Genomic DNA, 26,701 nt, shown 5'->3' on the forward strand with positions numbered 1-26,701 from the left:
AATGTTTTACAGAATATGTTTTAGGAAATGATGATTTTGATTATCATCCTCATTTTGTATCTAAGGAAACTGAGATTTACAGTGGGGTAGCAACCTGCATAATATCATTCAGGTGGGGCTAAATCCTAGGTTTCCTGACCCCTAGGGAAGTATCTAAAACCCCAGTTACATGTGTTAGGTCCTGGAGGAATGAGAGAGAGAGAAAGAATGACTCTACAAAACTGAAAAAGTTGCATTTACTCAAGTATCAAGGCCACCATAACTAAATAATTACCCAGGAAAACCAATGTCATATTCTAAATCTGAAACAGATTCCAAGTATCATGATTTGAAGCCTACTGATCAACATGAAGGATAAAGAAGGGTCACCTTAGTCCACGGCAATGCTTCTTTTCTAATGCACACTAAAATCAGCATCATACCTGGTGTCAACTACATGATCCTGTTCCAAATACTTATCCAATGGCCAGTCCCTTTCCAATTGTTCATATGTAACTAAGTCAAAGTTCAGATGAAACTAAAAGAGAATTTCATTACATTAGGAGCAATGACAGTTCTTCTGAGTCTGGCATCAAAACAGTCACCTCCAAATCTTCAACAGGGAGATTGGTCTATGTTGGGGATGTGCTGGGTCCATAAGAGGAACATTACAGATGACCAAAGACTGCTCCTTTACCTTCTTCTTGGATTTAAAGACGTTACACCTGAAGATGTTGCTGGCACCATCTCGAGCAATATAGCTGAAGATCTTCAAGTCTTGGGAATCATGAGAGACATAGAAGATTCTAAGGGAAGAACAACAGAAAAATGCACTGAAAATGGCATTCGGGCCTTCAACTGGAAACTTTTGATAAGGACATTAAAGTCAAGTTACCAAAGGAAATCTTTTTCCTATGGGATCAAAAAATCGCCATATAGGAAGTACATTCAACAGGCTCCACAAACACAGATGTTTCTATGAGTGACTTCTAGATGTGGGATTGTAGACGTGGGAACCCCCACTACTATCAGTCATCCCCTGAGGCAGCAGATCTGTCCTAATGACTTCTGTGTTTGAAGAAAAATCATTCCCTTATCAGAGCAACAAATCTAACCCAGGGAAATGTGTACAAGTTTTCTGATAACAGCTCACAATTATGCACAAATGAGGAAACTTGGGGAAACAATAATGTTAACCATGTTAGGAAAACAAAGATACTCCTTTTCATTATTGTAGGTCCTTAGTCATAGTGACTCTACTTTCCATCCCTCTCTGCCAGGACCATTGCTTCCATCTATTAATTCTGCAATTCAAGTAGAGTTCTGAATGCTAGGTGCTGCCCTAGCAGTTCAGGGTGTAGTTAAATTGGGACAAAGCCTTTGAGTTCACTGAGCTTACATGTGGATATCAATATACAAGTGAATGAAGAAAACTCAGGCAGAATAGGGATGGAGCATGATGGGAGCTGCTGTTTTCAAAAGGGTGGTCACAGAGATGGCTGGGCAAAATCATAGGAAGTGGGAACAGGAAAACTGTAAGTCCTGACATGTGAAAAGGTGCTAGAGGGGCTTGAGAAACAGGTAGTGTGGTTCAAATGGAGCAAGTATGATCAGTGACAGGGTTATAGTAGCAACCAGAGGACAGAATGCAGAAGGCTTAAAAATGAGGCCTTGTATTCTCAGTGAGTTGAGAAGTCATCAGAGGCTTCTGAGTAGAACACTGACTTTGTGTGCTTCTTAGAACTAAAGGATCCCTATGGCTGCTTGGGGTATAAGGAGATAGGGACAAAGGTGGAGGCAGAAGGAAAGGGGAAAACATATAAGCATGGCCCTAGTGGTCCAGTCTTCTGTGGATTAAGTGGACCTAGAATAGGGCACCATAAGAACCACCAGGCCTGACTGTTGTAGGAAGAGGTGGGGAAATGAGATCAGTTTTGGGTGATCTAGAGAGAGTATTGCTCTTGATAAATGGCACTGGGGCAAAATCCTTTCCACAAAACATTTTTTTTCTCAATAAAAACATTGGTATCTTTCATCCAAGGGTTTAATAGTTCTGTTATTTTAAAAATATAAGTTAGTGTTATGTAGGAGAAAAAGAATGGAATTTAGAGTCTACAACTTTACCTATAACTTATTATGAAGTAAGCTATGTAGCCCCTCAGAGGTTCACTGTGTTATCTGTAAAATGGAACTGTTAATAATCTTGCAGGGTTATTGAGAAGATGACATATTTAGTAAAGTGTCTTTTTACATCTCTTTACCAATGCACCCTCTAAATGGTCTAATAATTGAGTCTAATAACCTTGGAGGGACATTCTAAAGAAGAGTGGGCAAGAGAGGAGAATAACACCGGGAAGAATCCCAAGTTCATCTTGGGGACCATGGTTTCTCTGCTAAACTCTTCTGGAGTCATTTCAATACATGTCACATTTCTACCACCTCTAAATAATACCCAAATTGATAACAAGCCTCACTAGAGAGCTAATCTAAGGTTATCAGGATCACAGAGTCCCTGAATCTTCTAATAATGCCAAACTGTCTTCCTATCAAGGTACAAGCCAACGATGGTACTGCAGTTCCTTCTGCTTGAACTCTAGGCCCATTTGGCCATCCCTCCCAGACATCTCCTCAGGTATCTCTTGAGTTTCTCAAATTCATCAGACCCCCACCTGAGTTCACCATCCATCCCCCTAATTCTGGAAGCCAACATGGCCTTCCTCCTCATGACCCCCATTTTGATGAGGGGGCATCATACCCACTCAAGTGAGAAGCCTAAGGGACATCCTTGATTTGTTCCTCCACTCTTCCCTGATATCCATCACTCATGACTAAGTTCCTGCACCTCCCTGATGTCTGTGGTATTTTCTCTTCAACTCCATGCGACTCCCTTAGTTCTCATTTTTCACCAGGATATTTGCAATAGCCTCTACAGGATGTGTGTCTGCTTCCTAGCTCTCCAATTGCCAATCTATCCCCTATATTGCTAGCAAAGTGATATTTTTATTTTTATTTATTTTTATGTTTTTTCTAATTAGACATTTTTATTGGTGCCTCATAATTATAAAAGTTTTATTCATTGTTACATATTTGTTTGTGCACACGATAGAACAATATAATCTGGTCAATTTCACTCCCCAATACCTTCCCTTTCCTCTTCTCTTCCTCTCCCTGGTTCCCTTTCTTTACTGATCTCCCTCCTGTTTTTATGAGATTGCCCCCCACCCCCACTTTTTTTCCCCTTTTTTCTCTCTGGTTTCCACATAAGAAAGAAAACATATGACCCTTAACTTTCTGAGTTTGACTGAATTTTTTTTCTCTGTAAATGAAATTTTATTGGAACATAGAAATGTTCATTCAGTTGCATAGTGTTGCCTGTTTTCACACACATAAGAGCTAAGTTCTTCTAACAAGGACCTATGGCTGACATACATTATCCCAAAAACTTACAATCTGACCCTTTACAGAAAAATGTTTGTACACCCCTGAGCTTAAAAGTTCATTGAAATAATTCACCTGAGAAACAATGATGACTTGTATTAGGGTAGGAATAGTGGAGATGATGATAAATATTCAGAGACTGCATATGTTTTCTTAACATAATGCTCTCAAGTTCCATTTACTTTCCTGAAAGGGACAATTTTGTTCTTCTTTATGACTGAATGAAACTCCACTGTGTACATATACACCCACATTATCCATTTATCCACTAATAGACACCTAGGCTGATTCCATAATTTGGCTATTGTGAGCAGCATTGCTGTAAACATGGGTATGCATGTATCACTGTAGTATAATGACTTTAATTCTTTAGGCTAAATACCGAGAGTGGCAGAGTTAGGTCATGTGTAATTCCATTCCTAGTCTTTTAAGGAACCTCCATACTGATTTTGCACAGTGATTGTACTAATTTACAACTCCACCAACAGTGTATAAGTGTTCCTTTTTCCCCACATCCTCTCTAACACTTCTTATTTTTTGTATTCTTGATGGCTCCCATTCTAATTAGAGTGAGATGGAAGCAAAGGGGTAGTTTCAAAAACACGAATTCCACTGCATCCTTGCAAAGGCTTCCTGCTGCCTCCAAGACAGAATCTCAAACTCCTTAGCATGGAGTATCTGCCTTCCACTCTGTACATCTGGAGTTCCAACCTATGCAGGTCTGCAGGACTGGCTTCATACCTTTTCCTGCCTTTGCAACCACTGTGAGCACCCTTGGCATCATTCCACACTTGGCTCAAGGAAGCCTTTTCTTTCCTTCAGCATTCTGAACAGCTGAACCTCTGTGGGTTCACCTGTGCCATAGCATGCATCTCACACTATAATGTTTTAAAAAAGAGCTCCTTGAAAGAACAAGGACCACATGGTGGCATCCTCAGGACCACAGTGATCGGCACATGGCAGGTTCCTGATGCCGGCCCAGGAGGGAGGTAAGGTATTCCTGCTGTTATTAATGAGCACCTATAATGTAGTCAGCTCAGCTATTCATTTTCCCCACAGGAAGTCAGTCCAGTTAGTTCAGATGCATTGCACATAAAACTCCTTTGGTGTTGGGTTTTTAATTTATTATGTAACACCCTAAGGACCAAGAACTGGATTTAAACTGATACTGCAGAGATGAATGTGAATTGGCATGCCAACATGATACAGATGTGGAAGGCACTCGGGGACAGCAGTGAGCTCAGGTTCAAGTAACCTTAACAGACAAAGCACTTCAGAAAGTCTGATGACAACCTGTGCTTGAGTGCGGCCACTCTCTTTGAACACTCTGGAAACTGCTCTGCTTGCTGTGTCTGAGTTCAGAAATGTAGTGTGCTGTTCTGAGAAGCAATTAACCTCTAGCTAAGCAAAAAGTCATTTAGTTCCTGCTTAGAAAAGTTTCCATCAACACAACCAAGCAGCAGAAAGTTTTTCCATATTACCTCATTCATCAACAAATTAATAAATCAACAAATTAAAGGCTTAAGTTCAAACTCCCAGATCTAGAAATATATTCCAAGTACACTCATTCTTCATGACTTGGTTTTCTTTTCTTTCTTTTCCTGTTCTTTCTTTTTTTCGTACTGGGGATTGAACCCAAGGGTACTTTACCGCTGTACTGCATCCCCAGACCTTTTTAATTTTTTGAGACAGGGTCTTACTAAATTGCTCAGGCTGGTCTCAAACTTTGGATCTTCCTACCTCAATCTCCCAAGTTGCTGGAATTACAGGCATGCACCACCACGCTCAGTGTTCAAAACTCAAATTTTCTCAAGAACTGGGAATGAGCGGGTGGTTGAAACTGAGGAGAAAAGACAAATGTCAGCACTTCAGGAATAGGGAAGATTTGCTTTTCACCTTCACTCTTCATCTTTATACTTAATATTAGGGTCCTTCCAGTCCTGCCTCTAAAAACTGTCCCAATCTTCTCAATTTTCACCATAATTATCAAGAGCAGGGAACCAAAGCAGTTTGCATAAGTTAAAGATAATTCCTAGGTTTCACAAGGCTTTGTTCCCTCTTTAAATTTTCTAAGGTTTCTTACTTTTATTTTAAAATATGCACAGAATTATAATTTTTACCATTAGAACTGTTTTGCTTAAAGCCATAGTACTACTGCAGATTCTTAGGTCCATAAACTTAACAAAATGAGTGAAAGATAAATAATTTGTTGGATAAATTATTTTGAGTTTAGTATCATGTTGGAATTCAAGTTGAAAAAGAGATAAAAGAGTCACCAAATCCACCATCAATAACATCCTTCCAGACTATAAACCTATAGGTAAATTTGTTTCTCTTAGGATCAGAGGGAAAAAATACAATTTAGAAAGAGACTTGAGAGGTCACAGGATTTGTCAGCAGAATTTTTCAGTGATGGGCAATTCACACCCAAGAGAGTATACATTTCCTTTTGGGGAAGTTCTAATTACTTGGAAATTTTCCCTATGTTGATTGGAAAGTTACCCATAGGAATTCAGTGGAAGAAAATGGTTAAAAACATTGGCCCCAGGGTGGGACAGACCTGGATTTCAGTTCAGTCTCTGCTATTTTGTAGTTGTAAGAACCCAGTCAAACCCTTGTTCTTTACCTGTGAAATAGGGGATAATCATACTGCTGCACCTCACTCATTGGGTTTAAAAACTGAAAGTGTTAAGAGGGATTAGCTTATCACAAATGGTTAATACATGGTAACTGCTCTTATTACTTCCATACTACTGCCCTAGTGCTATCCTCTGAGGCCTTAGAGTACGAAAGCTAAGCCTTCTTCCAAGTGGCAATGATTTGAATATTTGGAAACCACCACCAAATTTGTATCTACTCCTTTCATTTTAAAAGGCAAACTTTCTCTTCCTTCAGTAGTTCTTCAACAAGACCATTTTCTAGATTCATTTTTGCTCTGGCAGGTTTGTATTATGGGAAGAACATGAGCTTTGGGGTGAGAAAAATTCAAGTTCAAGGCTTAACTACTGGCCTTGGGCAAGTTACTAAACTGACATAATCCTTTGTTTCCTCATCCAAAATAGACATTAATGATCTCTTTTTTTTTTTATTTTTTATTTATTATTATTGTATACAAATGGGATACATGTTGTTTCTCTATTTGTACATAGAGTCAAGGCATACCATTTGTGTAATCATACGTTTACATAGGGCAATGATGTTTGATTCATTATTTTTTTTCCCTCCCCCCCCCCGACATTAATGATCTCTTAAAGGCATTGTTTTAAGTGCGAGCATGTGCGTGCAAACACACACATACACACATTTAACACAATGCCCAACACATAGTGAGTTGCTTGCTTAGTATATACAAGTTCTATCTTCCTTGTTAACCTTTTCTGTACATATGCCAATTTGCCAATGAGTCTCTTAAAATACAATTTACAGAACTGAATGTACTTTCATAAAGGGATCTAAACAGCATGGAGAGTATATTTGCAGAAATCTTTTCTATGCCCAAGAATGCAATTTTTAGTAGACCATCTCTAATCATGTTTTTTCTTTAGTTACAACATCTCACTTCTAGTTCACACTGTGGTCAACTCAAATGTTCAAAGTTAATTTGCACACCTGCTCTAAGGCAGATTTCCTGAGCATACCTGGGCACCCTGGTTTCTAGCAGTCACCCTTTTCTTTTCCAAGCTCTCTCAGACCATCTGCCCAATGATCTCTTCTAGAATTTTGCCCAGGGGCAATGACGAATTCACTGGTTTTCAGATTTTACTCCCATTTAAAAAGTAAGATGTCTTAATCTTGCAATCTTGTCATCATTCCTCATGATTTCTGCAAAGATGACCAATCATTACTTTACAATCACATTTTCTCAGGACCCAAATGACTGAGGTCTGAACACCCTGAAAGGAGTACTGGATGCCTTTCTTTTTTCCTCATGGTTTTTAAACTTCGCCTGTTTTTTTTTTTTTTTTTTTTTTTTTAAATCACATATGTTTTAGTGTTTCTAATTTGAAGATCAGTTCTCTATTTGACAGGGGAAAAAATAAGAATGATGGTTATAAAAATGGGATGTGAGAGTTTTTCCATATGTGCCAACTCTTTATATTCTTTTTCTCTCATCTTCAGTCTTTTCCATAAATCCAATACATCAGGGCTTCAGCTCTCTGTAATGGTTGTTCCTTTGCCCTCATACCTGTTTTTAAGTCTTGCCTTCTATAGTATATACTTTCCAAAGAACAGTTTAAGAAAATCAGGGTAGCAACATGATTTTTCTTGATAGTCTTTGGGGCCTGACTGGAGTCACTTATATTATACTGTGTCTTAGAATCCTCATCCCTAGACAGGTGCAGCAGCAAATGCCTGTAATCCCAGTGGCTCAGGAGGCTGAGATATGAGGACAGCAAGTTCAATGCCAGCCTCAGCAACTTAGTGAGGCACTCAGCAACTTAGCAAGACCCTGTCTCAAGATTAAAAAAAAAGAAGAAGAAAAAGAAAAGGGCTGGGGATGCAGCTCAGAGGTTAAGTGCCCCTGGTTTCAATTCCTGGTACCAAAAAAAAAAAAAAAAAAAAAATTTCTCATCCCTATTTCCTTTTAGTCTCTGATCATGAGACCAGTTTTTGTTCAGTCATCTTTCTCTCTGAAAAAAATAAGCTCTAAAATGATGCAGTCAATTTGATGGTTAATTTTATATGCGAACTCTTTTGGGCCATGGGTTTCTAGGCATCTGGCTAAATACTACTCTCAGTGATATCTGTGAGGGTGTTTCTAGATTAATCTAATCTAGATTAGATTAACATTGGATAAAGCAGATTGCACTCCCTGAAACAATTAAAGAACTGAATAGCACAAAAAGGCTGAGCAAGAGGGAACTCCTCTTGCATGAATGCTTGAGTTAGGACACTGGTCTTTTCTGATTCCCAGACTGGACCCGACACACCAACACTTCTTGGGTCTCATGCCTGCCACCTCCATAATGAGGTTTAAGTTCCATAATGAAACTTAAACCAATAGTTCTCCTGGTTTTCAGGTCTTTAAGTTCATACTAGAACCATGTATCAGCTTCCCTGTGTCTCTAGCTTCCCAGATACAGTTTTTGGGGGTTGGGAGTGTTGCTCAGAGGGTAGAGTGCTCACCTAGTATGCATGAGTTCCTGGGTTTGATCCCCAGCATCACCAAAAAAAAAAAAAAAAGTGCCAAATATAGATCTTGGAACTTCTCAGCCTCCAGAATCATATGAGCCAACTCCTTATAATAAATCTCTTTTTATATGTATGTAGATGTGTGTGAATATACAAATATACATGTGCATAACACACACATGCACACAGACACATACCTTCTCTTTCTTATATATTGGTTCCCTTTATCTGGAGAACCTTAATAAGCCACATTCCACCAAATATTAGCATCCTGCCTAAAAGCCTCATCCATGGGGAACCACCTGCTTATGTTTAAACCTTGTGGCTGCAAAGAATGTGAAAGGTCTTGAGCCACCTGCACAACTGATAACATGTCTACATCCATGTTTCTCCCCATTACAGATCCACACAGTAACTTCTGTGCCTTCTTCTGTCAATCAAACCCTGTTGGGCTTACCTAGTCATCCCAGTCTTACTCCAGAACTCCCTCTTGCCACAGAGCAAAGCACAGAACCTGAGGCCAGAGGATTTACACTTGGCCAAGGATCTCTAGTTAATTCTTTCCCCTCTCTCATCCTTGAAGTGAGAATTATAAAAATACCTCTCAGGGTTGTCATAAGGTTAGCATGAGACAATAGAAGGACAAATATTCTGCAATACATGAAATGTTGGACAAATGCTTTAGAACTGTGGAAGCAAATCTAGAAATGTCAAATGGAAGAACAAACAGAAATAGTCACTGTTCTCCCAACATCACTCACTCTCTGGAGATGGAGAAAGGTGGTTCTCCAATTTGAATGTGGCATTGTATTGGTCTATTTTTTCACTACCATAATGACAAACTAGAGGCAGACTTCTTTACAAAGAAAAGAGATTTATTGAGCTCACAATTATGGAGGCAGTTAAGTCTAAACACCACAACACAGGCTCTAGCAAGGATCTTCCCTGGGTGTAACATATCATGGCAGGAATGCATGTGTATCTGTGTGTCTGTGTGGTCTCTTTTTACCATGCCTCTTAATTTATTTTTAATCATCTTTAGATAACATTGTCCTTCATGTTGATAATTTTTATCTCTCATTACTGATTATCTGATTATTTTCTCCCTCTGTATTTCCAGGACTCTTTATCATTTCAGCTGTTTTTCTTTTATTAGAATTTAGTTCAATTTCTATCTTTTTCACTCCTCATTATGTTTGAGACTGCCCTTCTCAGATTTCACTTTCCCAGGGCTGCTATTTGACATGAAGTAAGGGTAATGAACTCAAGCAATGATGCCATAGTCCCTTATGGAACTAGTCTCCTTACTTCCAAAGGCACTGAGGTGTTGGGACACATTGCCCAGTGTGTGCTTGTCATCTGCTTGTCAACATGCCTAGGTCATGTATCAGAGACCTGCCTCACAATGGTATGTTCTGGAAGGAAGACTGGGATTCTGGGGCTAGGAGAAACCTTAAGAGATAGTGAAGCTCATTTCTTCAACTGCAGGCATAGAAATGCAACTCTAGGAGCTAATTTCCAAATTTTTTTTTTTTTTTTTTTTGGTGGTACTGGGGATTGAACCCAGGGCCTTGTGCTTGCAAGGCAAGCACTCTATCAACTGAGCCATATCCTCAGCCCTAATTTCCAAAGTTTTGTCAAGGAATTACACAAAAGTCTAAATTATTGTTGCAAAGATCTAGTGTGTACCTAGAGTAAGGAATAAGCATTCATTTGAGTTTTAGAATCTGGTGAGAATCTGACAAATACATATTTATCTTTTGAAAGTCTAGTTAAAACGCCCTCATGGCCCATCTCAGTGGTTAATTGATGTTTTAATTTCACAGCTGTTAACAAGTTCTTTCTTATGTCCCACTAAAACCTCTCCTGCTTTACTTGAATCAACCACAAACCATCACCAACACACTTTCTAAATGTCAAGCATGGGATAAGTTAATTTCTTCTTGTTCAGTATTTGACAGGCAGGCAAATACAGGCCAGCATCCCTCACAGAACCATCATACAAAAATCCTTTCACATATTTCAAGATTTTAACTTCTCTCCAATACTCATAATTTCTTCAAAATAACCATCACCTGCTCTTGGCTGTAAAAACCAAATCCATTTACACAAGCTGCCAATTCTTTCCTCTCTGTTAACTGAGTTCGTATACTCAGTGTGTTCGCATTTGGGCAGTGGGCAGGATCAGCTCATCCTTTCTAACACTTAGGATTCTCAGGCTTCCTGAAGGCTCTTGCTCAGAGACACAACTTCTGCCCCAGAGCCACAAAGCAAAGAGAAAATCAACATACCAAAAATAGCAGAGATACAACTTTGGTGGTATGCAGTGGGGAGAAGGGGGAGATTGCTTAGAAAATTTAGCTTCCTCTTCTCCTTTCTCCGTGAATAATTTATCCTCTGACTTTCAAGACAGTGGATACTTTCCTTCAAGCACTATGTGGAGAGTGGCATGAGGCAAAATCTTTCCAGTGCAAAATAAACCATAAGCTAAGCCACACCTTTCCTTTTCCACTCCCCTGGGTACACTGAGAGTCCTGTGTTGCAGAGGAATAAATAACAAGTAGCAGAACAACAGCCACAAAGATATAGGTGAGGCTGTGGCTTCTCTACTTTCTCAAAGTCATTGAACACTCTGAGCCTGTTTTTCTCAACTGCAAAATGAAAGCAGGAGAAGCACATAAGATTTTATTTATTTATTTATTTATTTGGTGGTATTGGGGATTAAACCCAAGACCTCACACAGTGGATTACATTCCCAATGCTTTATTTTATTTTGAGATAGACAGGTCCTGGGTTTAATCTCCAGTACTGCCAAAAAAATAAGAAAAAGAAGAAGGAAAGAAATATGCATCTTACTCTATACCCACTCCTCCACTGCCCCATATCAATTCTCTAAGAATACAGTACTGATTTTGTCCCAGAGGCTGCCCTTGAAGAGTTCAGAGTGGACTGATAGAGCGATAATGCCACGTAAGTTCTGAATGTGCAGAGTGGAAACAGAGTGTTATGAAATAGGGAGAAGGAGGCAGTGCCTACCTGTGGGAGTCAGAAGAGGCACACAGGGCAGCTGCCACCTGCACTGCACCTTGAAGGTGTGGTAAGAATTATGGAAAGAGGAACACATCAGTCAGGGTTCTGTCAGGAAGCACATCAACTGAGGAACACAAGACAAGTTAATAGGGGACTATTTACAAAGGTGAGGGAAGGCATCACAGGGGATAATGCAGTGCTTGGGGGACACACGAAATTCCAAGGCTAGAGGAGGCAGGGCAGTGAGCATTTCCCAAATTCAGATGAGAGAATCATATGCGCCCCCCACCTCCCTGCCCCGTAGGAGCTCTGCGACAGATCCAATAGGCCAGCCTTCCTGGGCAGGAAGCACAGTGAGGAGGTCTGGAGAGAAGGTCTGGGGGCAAAGGAAAGATATCCATCATAAAGATGGGAAAGGGGAGCACTCCTTGTAACAGATACTGCACATGGAAAGGTGTGGATGAAGTCATAAGGTGCAGTCTGCTTAGATATAGGGAGCACAGGATGTGCCAAGAGACTAGTAGGAGATGAGACTAGAAGATCAAGGTCACCTGTGGGGACCAGCTCTGCACCTAGACTTTACATTGTGGGCTCAGAGTACCACTGGGGGTCTAAGCAGAGGAATGCTATAGTTGGAAGTCATGGTGGTATGAAGGATGGACTAGAAGAGGACAGGAGTAGGAGGCAGGCTATAAAAAGGTTAATGCAATATGGAAGGTTTGGGGGACAGAAAAGAATCTGGACCTGGGACTTGCCAGTCAGAAAGGCTGAACTCAGATCCCTGTTGTGCTTTAGAGCTGTGATATTGGGTGAATCTTTTCATCCTCAAGTTTTGGTTCTTCTCATCCACAAACATGGGAACCTTGGTGAAAACTCAAGTTTGGCAAATCAGGTGCTAAGCACAGGGTGGGGGTGAATGACACACTCTATACTCTGTTATATGGAACAGAGTCTGTGCAGCCAGACTGAGCAGCCAAGTTCAGGGAGAAATGCTGAAATCCTAATGAAGGCAGGGGCAGCAATCAGGAATATGTGGAGACAGACTCAGGTCATTTCTCTGGATCTGAGAATAAGGAAAGGGAAGGAAAAGACTGAGTGACTTGGTAGATGGATTAAACATTAAATGGATCAAGGGACAGAGAAGGAAGAGAAGGGTGAGAGGACAGGTAAAGAGGAGAAAGAGTGTGGTTAGTTCTAGACATGTCAACTTTGTGGGGCTAAAAGCACTCAGGCTGACTCCCCTAAGAGGCAGTGAGAAATAAGAGATGGGCAGTATAGATTTGAGTGTCATCAGATCTTAGAGGGGACAGGGGTTGAAACCATGGTAAGTGTAAGATGCCCTGAAGAGCGCCTAGGACAAGAGAAGGGACTCATTGAGAGAATTCCACTAATAGTATCTATTTATATGAATGGCAAAACTGGAATAGCCAGCAAAACCCACTACTGAGTAGAAACATATTAGATTAGAGAAGGAACAAGAGAAGGCTATCATGGGAGTCTCCACAAGGACTGAAAGGTTCACAGTATCAAGTGTTTCCCAGAAACTGAATGGAATGTGGACAGAGAGAGAGCAGGGACCTCACAACAAAGACATCACAGGTGAATTTGGCAAGGACAGTCTCAGTAGAGCAGCTCTGAAAGCTCAGTTGTTGAAAAGCATGTGGAAGATTTGGAAACACAGACAGTCAATGTGATTATGTCAAAGAGCTCAGGAGCAAAAGGACAAGACAGGTTGGTGGGCATCTTTTCTTTTTCAGATGGCAAAACCTGAGCCAATTTATATGCTAAAAAAGAAAAAAAAAACTTAGAGAGGAAATAATGACCCAAGATGTAGACAGACAGAAGACAGTCCAAGTGGAAGAGTCATCTTGATTTCAAGAAGGCAACCACCATGAACCTGCCACTAAGGTGGGAGGGAGCTGCTCTTATCCTTGGATGATATCTCATTCTATTTCTCAGCACTTTGGTAGCCTTTTAAAGTTGCCAAGAGTTTCCCTGCTAGAAAGCTGAGGCTGTGTGATGTGAAGGTAGGAGTGGGGTGAAGCAAGAGGTCAGCCTAATGGTTAGGCAGGTGTCCTGATGAAAGCTAAGACTGTTATAACTGTCAAGACCCCATTTTACCTGTCCCCTTTCCTGAGCATGGGAACAACTACAAGAAACATGACATTGATCTAAAGGGAAGCAAGTGCAATCAAAATCACTTTGCTGCTATTTCCTTAGAGAAGAGATATGTATTAATTTATCCTGGCTCTGACCACCTGAGGGGTGGGGCCTGTGTAAATATGTGGGGGCTGGATGGGTGGGGAGACCAGGCCAGGGGCACCAAAGGCTCTCTTGAGACATGGTTTATGAGCAAGTGCAATTTCTCTTCTACATTTAGCTTGTCAAATTCCTCTTTATCAGTTGAGGCATCTGACAGGCTTAATTGTTCCCTTAGGGTTTTGTCTTTCCCATCAGTGAACAAAGGCATTTAGAAAGGGCTTGGATTTCGCTCTTTTACTAATAAAATTCTTTTTACATACATATATATGCATAAATAGATGTGTGTATGTGAATGGGAGTATATACATGTGAATACACAGACATGCATACACAAACATATTTGTATACATGCACACATCAAATAATGTTTGAGTTTGGGGACAGGTAGATCAGACCATTGGCCCACTATTTGGACATCTGCTTCAAGTCTGGAAGGAAGTGTACATGCGATATTCCAGCTCCCCCAGCAGTCAGGAACATTTTCAACGATTAATTACATGCTAATGGGAGACAATGAGCCCACGTGCAAATGCTATCCATCAGGGGCTGCCATTCTGAGGCTCTTCTTGCTCACACCCTCAAAAAATCCTTTTATTGGGGCTATTAATAAAAAGAAGATGAACACATTTACTGAGTTTTATCGTTTCCTTACTCCCATCCATCCTCTGAAAGTCATGAATTATTAGTAAAAACTGCAACAAATGAGATGAGAGATGAAGTCAAAGACCAAGACAATGCACAAAAAAGACAACTGCCCCTTAGGCAAAGTCCTAACTGCATAGCAATGATGGTGGGCAGGGCTGGCATCCTTGTTCAGCTGGAGGAAAGAGGGTGCACATTTTCAACGGCAGCCTGCTGACTGGTTAATACCACAGTAACAAGAGGGGCTGGGTTCTCTCTCGGAGCAAAGCTGAACAAGGTCAAATGCCCTCTTGTTTCTCAGTGTTCCTAATTGTGATGCTGCCTTTTTAATAGTAATTGATGGAGTGCTTATTACCTTCTGTTAGAACATAAATTTAAATGATCTAATGGTAACATTTTTATCACCACCCCCCATACCTCACATAGGGGTTATGCTCAAAGTTCAACAAATGTTTGTAAGTTGATTGGTTGCTTCATTCATCCATTCAATACTAGATAAAGTCTACAGAATGAGCATACCTGCTCGGTGAAAGTGTTTGCAAAAGTTTAAAGGGAAATCAACTAAATTGATACATTGAACACAATTATTTGTAAGACAGTGGGGTCAAGGAGCCCCAGAGATGAATAAGTGCAGTTTCTACTTCTGTTGGTTAGATTTCTGTTACTGGAATAAAATACCTGAGAAAAACAGCTTAGTAGGAAAGATTAAATTTGGCTCACATTATCAAAGGTTTCAGTCCATGCTCAGCTGATTCCAAGGCAGAAACATGGTTGTGGAAGGGCATGGCAGTGCAAAGCTGCTCATCTCATGGAAGAGTGAGCAAGGAAGGGGCTAGGGATAAGATGTACTCTTCCAGGGCACACCCAAAGTGACCTACTTCCTTCAATGAGGCCCCACTACCTACAGTTTCTAACATCTCCCAAAAATACCATCAAATATAAATCCCTCAATGAATTAATCCACCAATGAGGTCAGAGCCCTCATGATCCAATCACTTCCTCATATTCTGACCTCTGAATATTGCTGCCTTCATATATGAACCTTTGGGGGACATATCCGATCAAAATCATAACACTGTTAAAAACATATAAAGCAGATAATAATAACTATAATAAAAGGAGGAACTTAGGGTTATATAGGCATAGGGTCCAAAAGAATAATAAAAATAAAGAGTCCAGGGCTGGGGTTATAGCTCAGTGGTAGAGAGCTTGCCTAGCATGTGTGAGGCCCTGTGTTCCATCCTCAGCACCACATAAAAAATACAATACAATAAAGTATCCATTCTATGGGAGATAATAAAATCAGGAAGGAATTCCTGATAGGTGTAGTATTTAAAATACAACATGAAGGATAAATAAGAATTTGACAGGCAGCGATGTTAAGTCAAACACAGAAGACACCTTAATTAATTATGGTTTGATCATAATTGCTGCCAGCAACTGGGAAAATCTGCAACTCCCTAAGAGCCAGCTTTTCAGGGTCTCTTAATAGAGATAATCCAACTCTTTCCATTCAGAGGGTTATGCGTAGAATAACCCTCTGAACTGCCCAGTTATTTTCAGCTCCAGTCTGAGAGAAAAGCCTTAGCACACAACCTGGCTATGATCTTAGGGTTGTGACAGCACCATCCTTCCCAACTGTGCCAAGACACAAGAATGAGCCCACATGCTGGGCATGCTGTTTTGTATCTATAATCCCAGCAACTCTGGAGGCTGAGGCTAGAGGATCACAAGCTTGAGGTAAGCCTGGGAAACTTAGTGAAATTCTATCTCCAAATTAAAAATAGAAAGGATTGGGGATGTAGGTCCATGTTAGAAGGCCTCTGGATTCAAACCCCAGTACTCAGGTAGTGGGTAGGGCAGGGAGGAACCCACAGAGGGCTTACCCAGCCAGGCCTTTGGGGTTTATGTTGGTAACACAACAGCCCTTTCCTAGTATCATTACCTGGTGTTTCCATCAGTATGTTATGGTTTGGATGTGAGGTGTCCCACAAAAGCTCATGTGTGAGACAATACAGGAAGGTTTGGAGGAGAAATGATTGGGTTATAGCCTTAATATAATCAGTGAATTAATCCCCTGATAGGGATTAACTGAATGATAACTGAAGTGGTAAGGTATGGCTAGAGGAGGTGGGAACTGGGACATGGCTTTGAGGTATATATTTGTATCTGGCTAGTGGAGTCTCTCTCTGTTTCCCTGATCACCATGTGAGCTGCTTCCCTCCACCACACTCTTCTGCCACCTTGAGCCCTGACGATAAGACCTCTGAAATTGTGAGCCCTCAAAAAAAAACTTTTCCTCCTCTAAAATTGTTCTGGCCAAGTCATTTAGTCACGGCAATGAAAAACCTGATAAAACACCCTATGCCAACTTCCTCACAATCCATGTGATTCCAAGGACTCATAAAGGCTCTTCCTATGCAAATCCCACTCCCCCATGATTGAAACTCATCAACATAAGATTGTTTTGAATTATAAGACTCCTCTAATAAAATGCAAATTTCTCCTGGGCTGGTAAAGTAAAATCATTCGAACATTAAATTGCTAAGAAAACTAGATTGGTTTGTTTTTCATCCCTTCTCCTACTCCAAAATCCAGTGTAGAAAGGATGCCTGATGATAAACCATTCAAACTTTAGATGCAAATAACCAGCAATGTTGTATAATGCCTATTGATTCCAGGAGTCTTACCTTGGAATTCATGAACATGCAGGACTATGGGGTCCATGAATTCTCTTAAAACTCAAAATTTTGCAAGCGGGTATGAGAGTGATTTTTTCCCTAGGAAAAAAAATCCAATTTTTATCAAATTCTCAAAGAGATTTATGTCCTAGGAAATGTTGATACCTGGTGGACACCCAGGTCAGTGCCCACTTGGTATCAGGGAGGGATGTCAAGGGAAGAAGAATGATTATTTTACTTTGTACATACTTTCCCACTTAAGATACATGAATTGATTCTCTTTCCTGCATTCAAGAAGGATAAAATAAAGCACACTGTAATGAAATGTAAAAATAGTCAGTCACTTCATAGAACTGGGACCAGCCTGTGTTCCCTGTTCCTCTGTTACTTCCTCCACAGGGTAATTCTCTCCCTGGTAGATAGTATTTAATTATTTGAAGTTTTCTAAAGTTGGTTTAATTGGATTTTCCATCATTATTAAGTGCAAAAGATGCCCTCGAAGGCCAGGCCCAGAGAGACAGATCCAGAGGTTTAATTTTGATCACTCTGACAGTTAGTTTGAGTTTTCTTCTGCATCTATTCACTTGAGTGAGCTTTGTACCTCTCTTGGGCTGTTTATAGGCCACCAAGAAGGGTACAGGACAAGGCCAAAAGAGGATAAAATAGGCTTAATGGATTTTTAAATTGAACGTTTTAGTGCAGCAGACAAGCAGATATAGCCTGCCCTAGCTTTGTCATGCAGTATTTATTGAGCACCTACTATGTACTAAGGATCCTGCAGGGGCTTCTGCTTCACTGTGGTATGGGACAACTGATAATTAAGCTTCCTGAGGCTACCCAGCCTAGAGATCTCTCCCTAACTTCTCATATAATTTCTGGGTAGTCCATCTGACATATGTAAGTGTCTATCACTCTAGTCATAAGTAATATTTCATGAAGAGTTGATGTTTTTATTTCCTCCAGCTTCAAAGTCTTTCATTGACAGTGCCTCTTCATACACATGCATGAGTAGGAAATACCCAATTTTCCGCATGGAGAAGTTTATGAACTAAGAAGGGGAAGGAAATATAGTCATGATTTCGATCTTCTATTACTTCCCAGGGCTACTTGGAAACTCTCATTCACTCTAACAGAAATTCTCACTCATGTCCCAAACCCTTTTCACCCTCTTCTCCCCATCAATTTTGTCAGTGTACTTTGATTCTCCAAAGGTGGAGACCCTTCCTCTGTGAGATTCCTAGCTTTCCTCTCATCCTTGAAAACATTTGTGAGTCATTGCTAACTGTCTCTCTGTACTGGACCCATCTTCACTTGTTTCCTAAGCATCTCAACATCTCATCTCACAGTTGTCCCAGTTAAGCAGAGACCCCTGAAGAATCTCAAAAGTGGGAAGTTGGAGAAAGAAGGAAGGAGAGATGCTCATCCTTCCAGAAACAGTACAGGAAAGTGCAGATGGTCACTTATAAACCCTGGCTCAAGATGTGACCTTTCACTCCAAACACATGCTCCCACCAAGATATGCTACCCTCACTAGAGTCCCAAATCCATGGAGCCACCTAATAGTGGACTTGAATCTCCAGAACCATGAGCCAGAATAAACCTCTCTTTATTTCATAAGTAGCCTATGTCAAGTATTTCACTATGTTGACAGAAAGCTGACCAATACAGAAGGGAAATCATGAAGTAGAATCAACTCTACCTTGGGAGGTCTCTTATCTATCTCCAGAGGGACAGGAGGGATTCTGGAGAGTTTCCTTTAAAAATCCTGAGAGTGTTTTTCTTTGGCTTCATAAAAGAATCGAATGACTAATGACAGCACATATCATCTTTCATAATTACGTGAGTTTACCTATGTATCCCAGGTCAGGTATATTAGCCAGTTTTTTATTACTGTAACCAAAATACTGGACAAGAACAACTTAGAGGAAAAAAAGTTTATTCTGGACTCATGGTTTCACTGACCCCAGTCCATGGTTGGCTGATTGCATCCACAGAAATATCATGGCAGAAGTGTGTGACAGAGGAAAGCTGCTCAGCTCATGGCAGCCAGGAGGCAGGGAGGGAAAACAGGGACAAATATAGTCCAAGATCATGCCCCAGTGATCTACTTCCTCTAGCCATGCTGGACCTTCCTACAGTTACCACCCAGTACACCATTTAAACCATTAATCCATCAAATGGATTAATCCTCTGATGAGGCACTCATAATCTAATCTTTTCACCTATAAACATTGCTACAGTACCTACACATGAGCTTTGGGAGGACTTTTTTATAGATTCAAACTATAACATCATTGTATATAATTACACATTCAAAAAATAATAATGCTTCAAGTTATATATACTATACAAACCTTCAATCTTTATCCCCATGGTACCCTTTCTTTCTCCCTTTAAAAGGGTAGTACTATCTCTTCTTCTTAAAATAGGTATCCATTTACTCTTACTGTTAAGCTGTAAGTCATCATACATGCTTCTCCTTTTTTCTACTGCCAAGGGACAGAAAGGTTCTGTCCCCACCTCTCACTGAGACTGCACCTGTGGAAGCAACCAAGCATTTCATATCTAAAGCCTCATCTTCCTTTCCTCTGTATTTACTCTTCTTGGTCTGAACTATTCATTCTTTTTTAAGGATGAATATTTTATTTCCAAGTCTCTCTCTCTCTACAGATGCACAGGATTTCATTTTTGGACTTTCATCATTTTAAAATGTATTTAAGGAGTTCTTTCTAAGCTTCAGCACTTGATGGCATTTAGCTTACAAAATATTTTTTTCTGTATTAGGGAATGAACCCATAGGTGGGGTGGCTTTACCACTGAGCCACATCCTCAACTCTTTTTTCCTATTTTGAGACAGGGTCTCACTAAATTGCTCAGGCAGGCCTTGAACTTGCCATCCTCTTGTCTCTTCTTCCTGAATTGCTTGAATTACAGGCATGAGCCACCGTGCCCAGGTTACCATATTCCTAAAGATTATTCACTGTCTTCTCTTATTTTTGCTGTTAAAAAATTGTTTCTTTGCAGAAAATGTATTTTCCCTCTCTAGAATGTTCAAAATGTTTTGTTCTTAACATTATGCAGTTTCATGACTGAATCTAGAGTTGAAGAATCAATTTACTTTTATTTATTTTGCTCATAATGTGATATGCTTCTGATGATACTCATCTTTCCTGAGTTTTGCCTGGGCTAGTCTTGTAAGTCTACCAAATCCCACTTACCTTTGTAGTTTGCCCCAGATTTTGAGATATCAATTTTATAATAAAAATTAACTACAGGTATATGAATGATGAATTTGTCTCAGAAGGTGGAGAGTACTGAGCAGAATAGCCAATCAGAAAGGGCAAAAGTTTGACAGACAGTTCTTTAACCAGTTACTAGCTGTGGTGACAATGGGAAAGTTAACCAATGTAGCTGAAGTTAAATTTCTTCATCTTAAGAATGATAATGATACCACTCAGTGTTTGCTCAGGATTAAATAATGTATAATGTCAAGTTCTACCTAACTACATTCTTTAAGATAAACTATGTTCTAATAACAATTATCAATTTATTGGTACTCATCTCCAATTTACCATTCAATACATGTTATGATAATGTACAGAATTCCTTTAAGCATGTCTCCTGTACAGTGAGGGTGATATTAAATTTTCTCTGTAGAATGGAGGGATGCTGCAGAAGAAAAGGCTTCTTTTGGTCCACCTGCTACACAGGTGGTCAGCAGCACAGTATGAGAACATCCAGTAGCATTCTGTCCCAGCCATGTGCCCAGAACACACAATCCCTAGGGACTCCACAACACATGCCCAATCTGGTGATCACTTCCTGAAGCCCTCCCAAAATAAGATCCTGATGTTCCAGGTCTCCCATCCAGAGCCACCTCATCTCTCTCTGCTAGCTTGTCCTCTCCCCACCTGGTTTATCTCTCCTAGCTTTCCAAATGTAGACATTACATAGTCCATGCTTCTCACCTAACTATACTCCAATTCTATCTGTATGCCCACCCACCAGCTGTAGATCACCTGTACCTGGTCCTGAGAGGGTTGCTTCCTATTTTTCCAGCATCTGGGACTAACTCTGGTCTAGGAAACTAGTTAAACTCTTTTGTCATCCAGTATCTGCAATCACACAACAATATTGGCGGGGCATCTTGGGAATCTTGGCATCTTGGACAAACTTTTCAAGTTTGTCCTTCCTGGATACTTGCCTTCTCTTTATATATTACAGGCACTCTTTTATTATAGATTAGTAATTCCTTCAAGAGAAACTACTTCTGTTTAAATCACCATGTGGTTTCTGGGCCCAGATTGACATACTACATTTCCTCTGGTGTCTAGCACAATGAACAACAATGTAGCTGTTTATGAATCTCTTTCCTCCCTTCTCCAAACAGCTCTGAGTAACTCTGTGCTCTGAAATTAAGAGGTATGGAAAACAATAATAAAGAAAGGCTTCAGGACCTTAGGTTGACTGAAAAGAAACAAAAATAAGATCTACATATATGTAGTCCCAGAGGTAAGAGTTAGGATAAATGGAAAACAGTTATATAATTAAGGAAATACAATTTCACTTAATGATGAACCTGCAATAGCAAATAATTTCAGAAATACAGTCCTGAAATGGAGGAGGAAATGGCCCACACAGGTACCATAGTGCCAGTAACCTCCTAAGATTTCATGATTTTAGAAGTTATCAGAGGCTGAGAGAAGGAAGATATAGGGGAGTTAGTTCTTTATTGGCCCAGGATTTCTGTTTGGAGTGAAGAAGTATTGAAAACAGATAATGGTGATGGTTGCACAATATGATGAATGAAATGAATGCCATTGATTTGTACACCTACAGATGGTTAAAAGGCAAATTTTCTGTTGTGTGTATGTGTGTAAACACACAAAAAAAATCCATGATTGCTGGGCTTAGTGATGCATGCCTATAATCCCAGCCAGTCGGGAGGCTGAGGCAGGAGGAACATAAGCTCAAGATCAGCTTGGGCAACTTAGCAAGACCCTATCTGAGAACAAAAAATAACAAGGGTTAGGGATGTATCTCAGTGGTAAAGTGTTCAACCCTCAGTACTCCCACCACTCCTATAAAAAATACACAATTCTGTTATTCTATGTGGGGAATGAGGAAGATTTAAATTTAAAATTTGACTTAATAAAACCCAAATATTCATTACTGACAAGGAAAAAAGCATTTCTTTGAATAGGAAGACTGAATTTACCATAGAGGAATTTGCCTAAAGTGAACACTTCAGAAAACCAGTGTGCCATTAAAAAACATAAGTAATTATATGTCCCTCAGAAGCACCACTAAATCAAACCAGAGATGTTCCTAAAGGGCAGAAAAATAACCATACCCAAGAAAAGTCCATTTGTAAATGTTACCATATTATCATGGCGATAAATGTTCTCATTAATAATAAAATGGAACATATACAGTTTAAGGAAAACGTTCCTTTTTGTCTACCCACACAAATATACAAGTTCACATGTACACAGACCAAAACACTGCAATTTAATACATGGAGAAAAAAACACTTGAAGATTGAAAATGTACTGGCTAAAGTTTATTTCTTTATTTGTGAACATGAGTTGGTAAATTTTGACATATTATAAAAAGACATCCACAAGACATTTGTAACCAGAGCACCTGCTCTGTGAGTCTGAGGACCAAAGAAAACTATATTTAAAATTATCTTTGATGTGTTTCTCCTTAAAAATATAATTTCTTTTTGTAAGTGGATAGATGGGGCTGGAGATGTAGCTCAGTGGTAGAGCACTTGTCTAGCACATGCTAGGCAATACGGATTTGTCCATAAGAACATGACTAACTGATTTTTAACAGATGCAAAGGCATTACAGCAGAGAAAGAACACTTTTTCACCAAATGGAGGTGGAAGTGGACCTTCGTTGGTGGTGGCTGAGGTAGAGGTGTGGGGGAGGGGGAGGATGAGGACAACTCTGATCTACCCTCATATCATGTAAAAAAAATAAAATAGAATTGTATCATACACCTATGCTGGAGTTATGTAGCTCAGTAGTAAAGTGCATGCCTCTCACATGTAAGGCACTGGGTTTGATCCTCAGCATCACATAAAAATAAATAAATAAGTAAAGGCACTGTGTCTATCTACAGCTTAAAAAATATTTAAAAAATCAAATTTTATTATACACCTAAACATAAAAGCTAAAAAACGATCACACTTCTAGATGAAAACAGAAAATCTTTGTGACCTTGAGTTAGGTAAAGACTTGATAGATATGACACCAAAAGCGCAATCCATGAAATTTTTAAAAAATTGATAAAATGGACTTCATCAAAATTTAAAACACTTGCTCTTCAAAAGACACTTTTAAAAGAAAAGACAAGACTTGGAGAAAATATTTGTAAATAATAAATATGATAAAGTTTATATCCAGAGTTTATAAATGACTCAAAATAATAAGATATGGGATTTAGCCCAGGTAGAGTGTGGAAGGATGAGAAGGAAGGGTTACAAAAGGGCATAAGGAAACTTTTGGGGGTGAAAGAAATGCTCACCATCTTGATTGAAGTGACAATCTCCCAAGTGTATACATACGTCAAATCTTAGGAAAGTATTCATTTAAAGATATTTGATTTTGTATGCCAAGTATACCTCAATAAAGCTGCTAAAAATAAAATGAATAACTTGTTTTGGATAGTTGAAAACGGGAAAGTCTTTTCTTTCAACCAGGAAAAAGAAAAGTTCAACTCATGACAAGCATCCACAAAGAGGTCATTTATTTATGTACATGTTGCCACTATGAAAAATAAAAACAGAAACCCAAGAAACTTACTTTTACAAAATTCAAAAGATAGAAGTTTGTTGTCCATTTACATTCTTCAAGCCCAGTTCTCATGTAATCTGTTTCTTAAAGGCTTTTCTTATCACTCAAGTAGAAAGTAATTGTTCGCTTTTGTGAATCACCATACCCATTATGGTAATTTTCAGACATTAATTGAAGGCATCTTATCCACACACCCATTGCACATTTATTAAGTGTTTCATATGGTCCAGCATGAGCTTGACACTAGACATACAAAAGTGAAAAGTGCATAGTTCTTCCCTTCAAAAGACTCACAGTCTAGTGACAAGAGTGACATGTTAAATAAATAAGTGACAGTAATACACTGTTCTGGTCAGGTTTTGCACCACTGTGACCAAAAGACTGGGCAAGAACAATTTAAAAGAGAACAAGTTTATTTTGACTCAGTTTCAGAGGTTCAGTCTGTGGTCGGCAAACACCATTGCTCTAGGCCCAAGTGGAGGCAAAAAATCATGGTGGAAGGGCATGGCAGAGGTAAGCAGTTCAGGACATGGTAACCAGGAAGCAGAGCAGAGCTCCACTGACCAGGGACAAAATATAAATCCCAAAGGCACATGTTCCCAGTGACTTGCTTCCTTCAGCCATACCTTACCTACCTGCAGTTAACACTTACTTAATCCATCAGTAAATTAATTCACTGATCAGGTTAAAGCTGTCATCATCTAATCACTTTGCCTTTGAAGCTTCTTACATTATTCCATACATGAACTTTTGGGGAGACATCTCACCCCCCCCAAAAAAAAAAAGAAATATACAACCATAAAAATGAAAAGTTGTACCCCATTTGTGTACAATGAATCAAAATGCAGTCAGTAAAAATTTTTTTAAAAAATTAAGAAATTAAAAAAAAAAAAGTATAATAGGAGCCAGGTGCAGAGACACAAGCCCATAATCCCAGAAATGCAGGAGGACCACAAGTTCAAGGTCAACCTAGGGAACTCAACAAGACATAAGCAACTCAATGAGATCCTGCCTTAAAATGAAAAAATAAAAAGGACTGGAGATGTAGTTCAATGGTAGAATGCCCCAGTACTGAGAGGGGGGAAAAAGTACAACAGGAACATAGAGGAAGAAATTTGTCAGACCCACTATCTTGTACCACACAGTGATTTATTCAATGTCCATTTTCCTACTGAGATAAAACTTCCTGAGAACAAGGACCCATGACTTACTCAGTTCAGCAATATATTAATTTACCCAGCGTAGTACCTGTTGTGAGTCTTTCACACATGCATATTTTTCAAATATAAGAAATTCTTTCAACTACTCTTCAACTAGAAGGGAAGGGCAGCCATGCTGCCATCTTCACAGCTGAGTTTCAACCCTCATCTATATTGTCAACAAAGGCATGGCAATAATTTGAAAGGAGACAAAAGGAAAAGTTAAGTCTAAGTCTGTGAATTCCCAAAGGAATGGTCATTCTCCCCTCAAACATGAAGGAGGATGGTAGAGAGCTTGCCTAGCATGTGTAAGGCTCTGGATTCAATCCCTAGCACCATAAAAAGATAAAAAACAGGAAGGAGGCAGGTATAAAGTGGGACTTGGTCTGCAGAGATCCAGTGCAGAAGAATGACACCCAGGGTTCAAGATCCTGTCCTGTATCCCAAGACAGCCCTGACCTTCTGTATGTTACTGCTATCTGTTATTCTTCTGACATGGAATACACATAAATAGTAGCCATCTGATCTCTATAGAAATCATACCAGTCTTAACTAGGCATGGTGGCATACTCCTGTAATCCCAGTGACATGGGAGGCCGAGACACGAGGATCTCAAGTTCAAAGCCAGTCTCAGCAATTTAGCGAGGCTATAAGCAACTTAGCAGAAACCTGTCTCAAACTTAAAAAAAAAAATCGTTTTGTTTTTAATGGGCTGGGTTAGCTCAGTAGTAAAATGCTCCAGGGTTCAATACTTAGCACCCAAAAAAAAAAAAAAAAGAAGAAAGAAAGAAAAGAATTCATATAAATCCCATTGTGAAAGCAATTTCTGGGTATGTATCAGTTCAATCTACTATAATAAATATCACAAACTGGGTGGCTCGAAACAATAGAAATTTCTTTCTTATAGTTCCGGGGACTGGGGAGTCCAAGTTCAAGGTACTGGTAGATCCAATGTCTGATAAAGGCCTACTTTCTGGCTCATAGATGGTGCCTTCCGTGTCCTCACATGGTGCAAAGGGCAAGTCAGTTTTCCAGAGCCTCTTTTATAAGGGCACTAACCTTAAATATGAGGGCTCTACCTTCATGACCTAATCACCTCTGAAGGGTCCTACACCCTGAAGACTCCCTTTGTGAGTAAAGATTTCAACATAAGAATTTGGAAAAAAGATAAACATCCAGACAACAGCACTGGAAATTACATTTTTTATTTTCTGCTTTCCCAAGTGATCACAGGTCCTTTATCTATGCTCAGTTTCTGAAGGGGCAGAAAGGTAGAAGAGATAACACTGTGGGAAACTGAGAGCATAGGGGGATGGGATAACCAACTTATGTCATTTTATCATAATCAACTTATAAGCAATTACAAATTTTCAGTTAGGATAAAACTAGCAAAAATTAAAAGAGTTTCTGATTACAATGGAGAGATATGGATTAAACAACAAAAAGAAATCCTTCATAGCTCCCTTAGTATAATTTAACGCAATCAGAAAAACTTTCAATCTTAGAGATAAGGTCGATTTATTTCTTATAC

The 26,701-nt window shown here is 39.6% G+C and overlaps 1 protein-coding gene across 7 annotated transcripts in view; it reads right to left on the minus strand.

Annotated features, from left to right (window-relative positions):
- LOC124985172 (carboxyl-terminal PDZ ligand of neuronal nitric oxide synthase protein-like) overlaps nucleotides 1-26,701 on the minus strand; it is a 330,263-nt gene that overhangs the window by 66,519 nt on the left and 237,043 nt on the right. For all 7 annotated transcript variants that reach the window (XR_007108816.1, XM_047553676.1, XM_047553666.1 and 4 more), the window contains one exon: nucleotides 677-785. Coding sequence is in view for 6 of the 7 variants with exons in the window: in XM_047553676.1 (XP_047409632.1) it covers nucleotides 677-785 (109 nt within the window). In the remaining variant the exon portion in view is untranslated. The remainder of the gene's footprint in view (nucleotides 1-676; nucleotides 786-26,701) is intronic.

This window comes from Sciurus carolinensis, chromosome 1, assembly GCF_902686445.1.
Source record: "Sciurus carolinensis chromosome 1, mSciCar1.2, whole genome shotgun sequence".
NCBI classification, from domain to species: domain Eukaryota; kingdom Metazoa; phylum Chordata; class Mammalia; order Rodentia; family Sciuridae; genus Sciurus; species Sciurus carolinensis.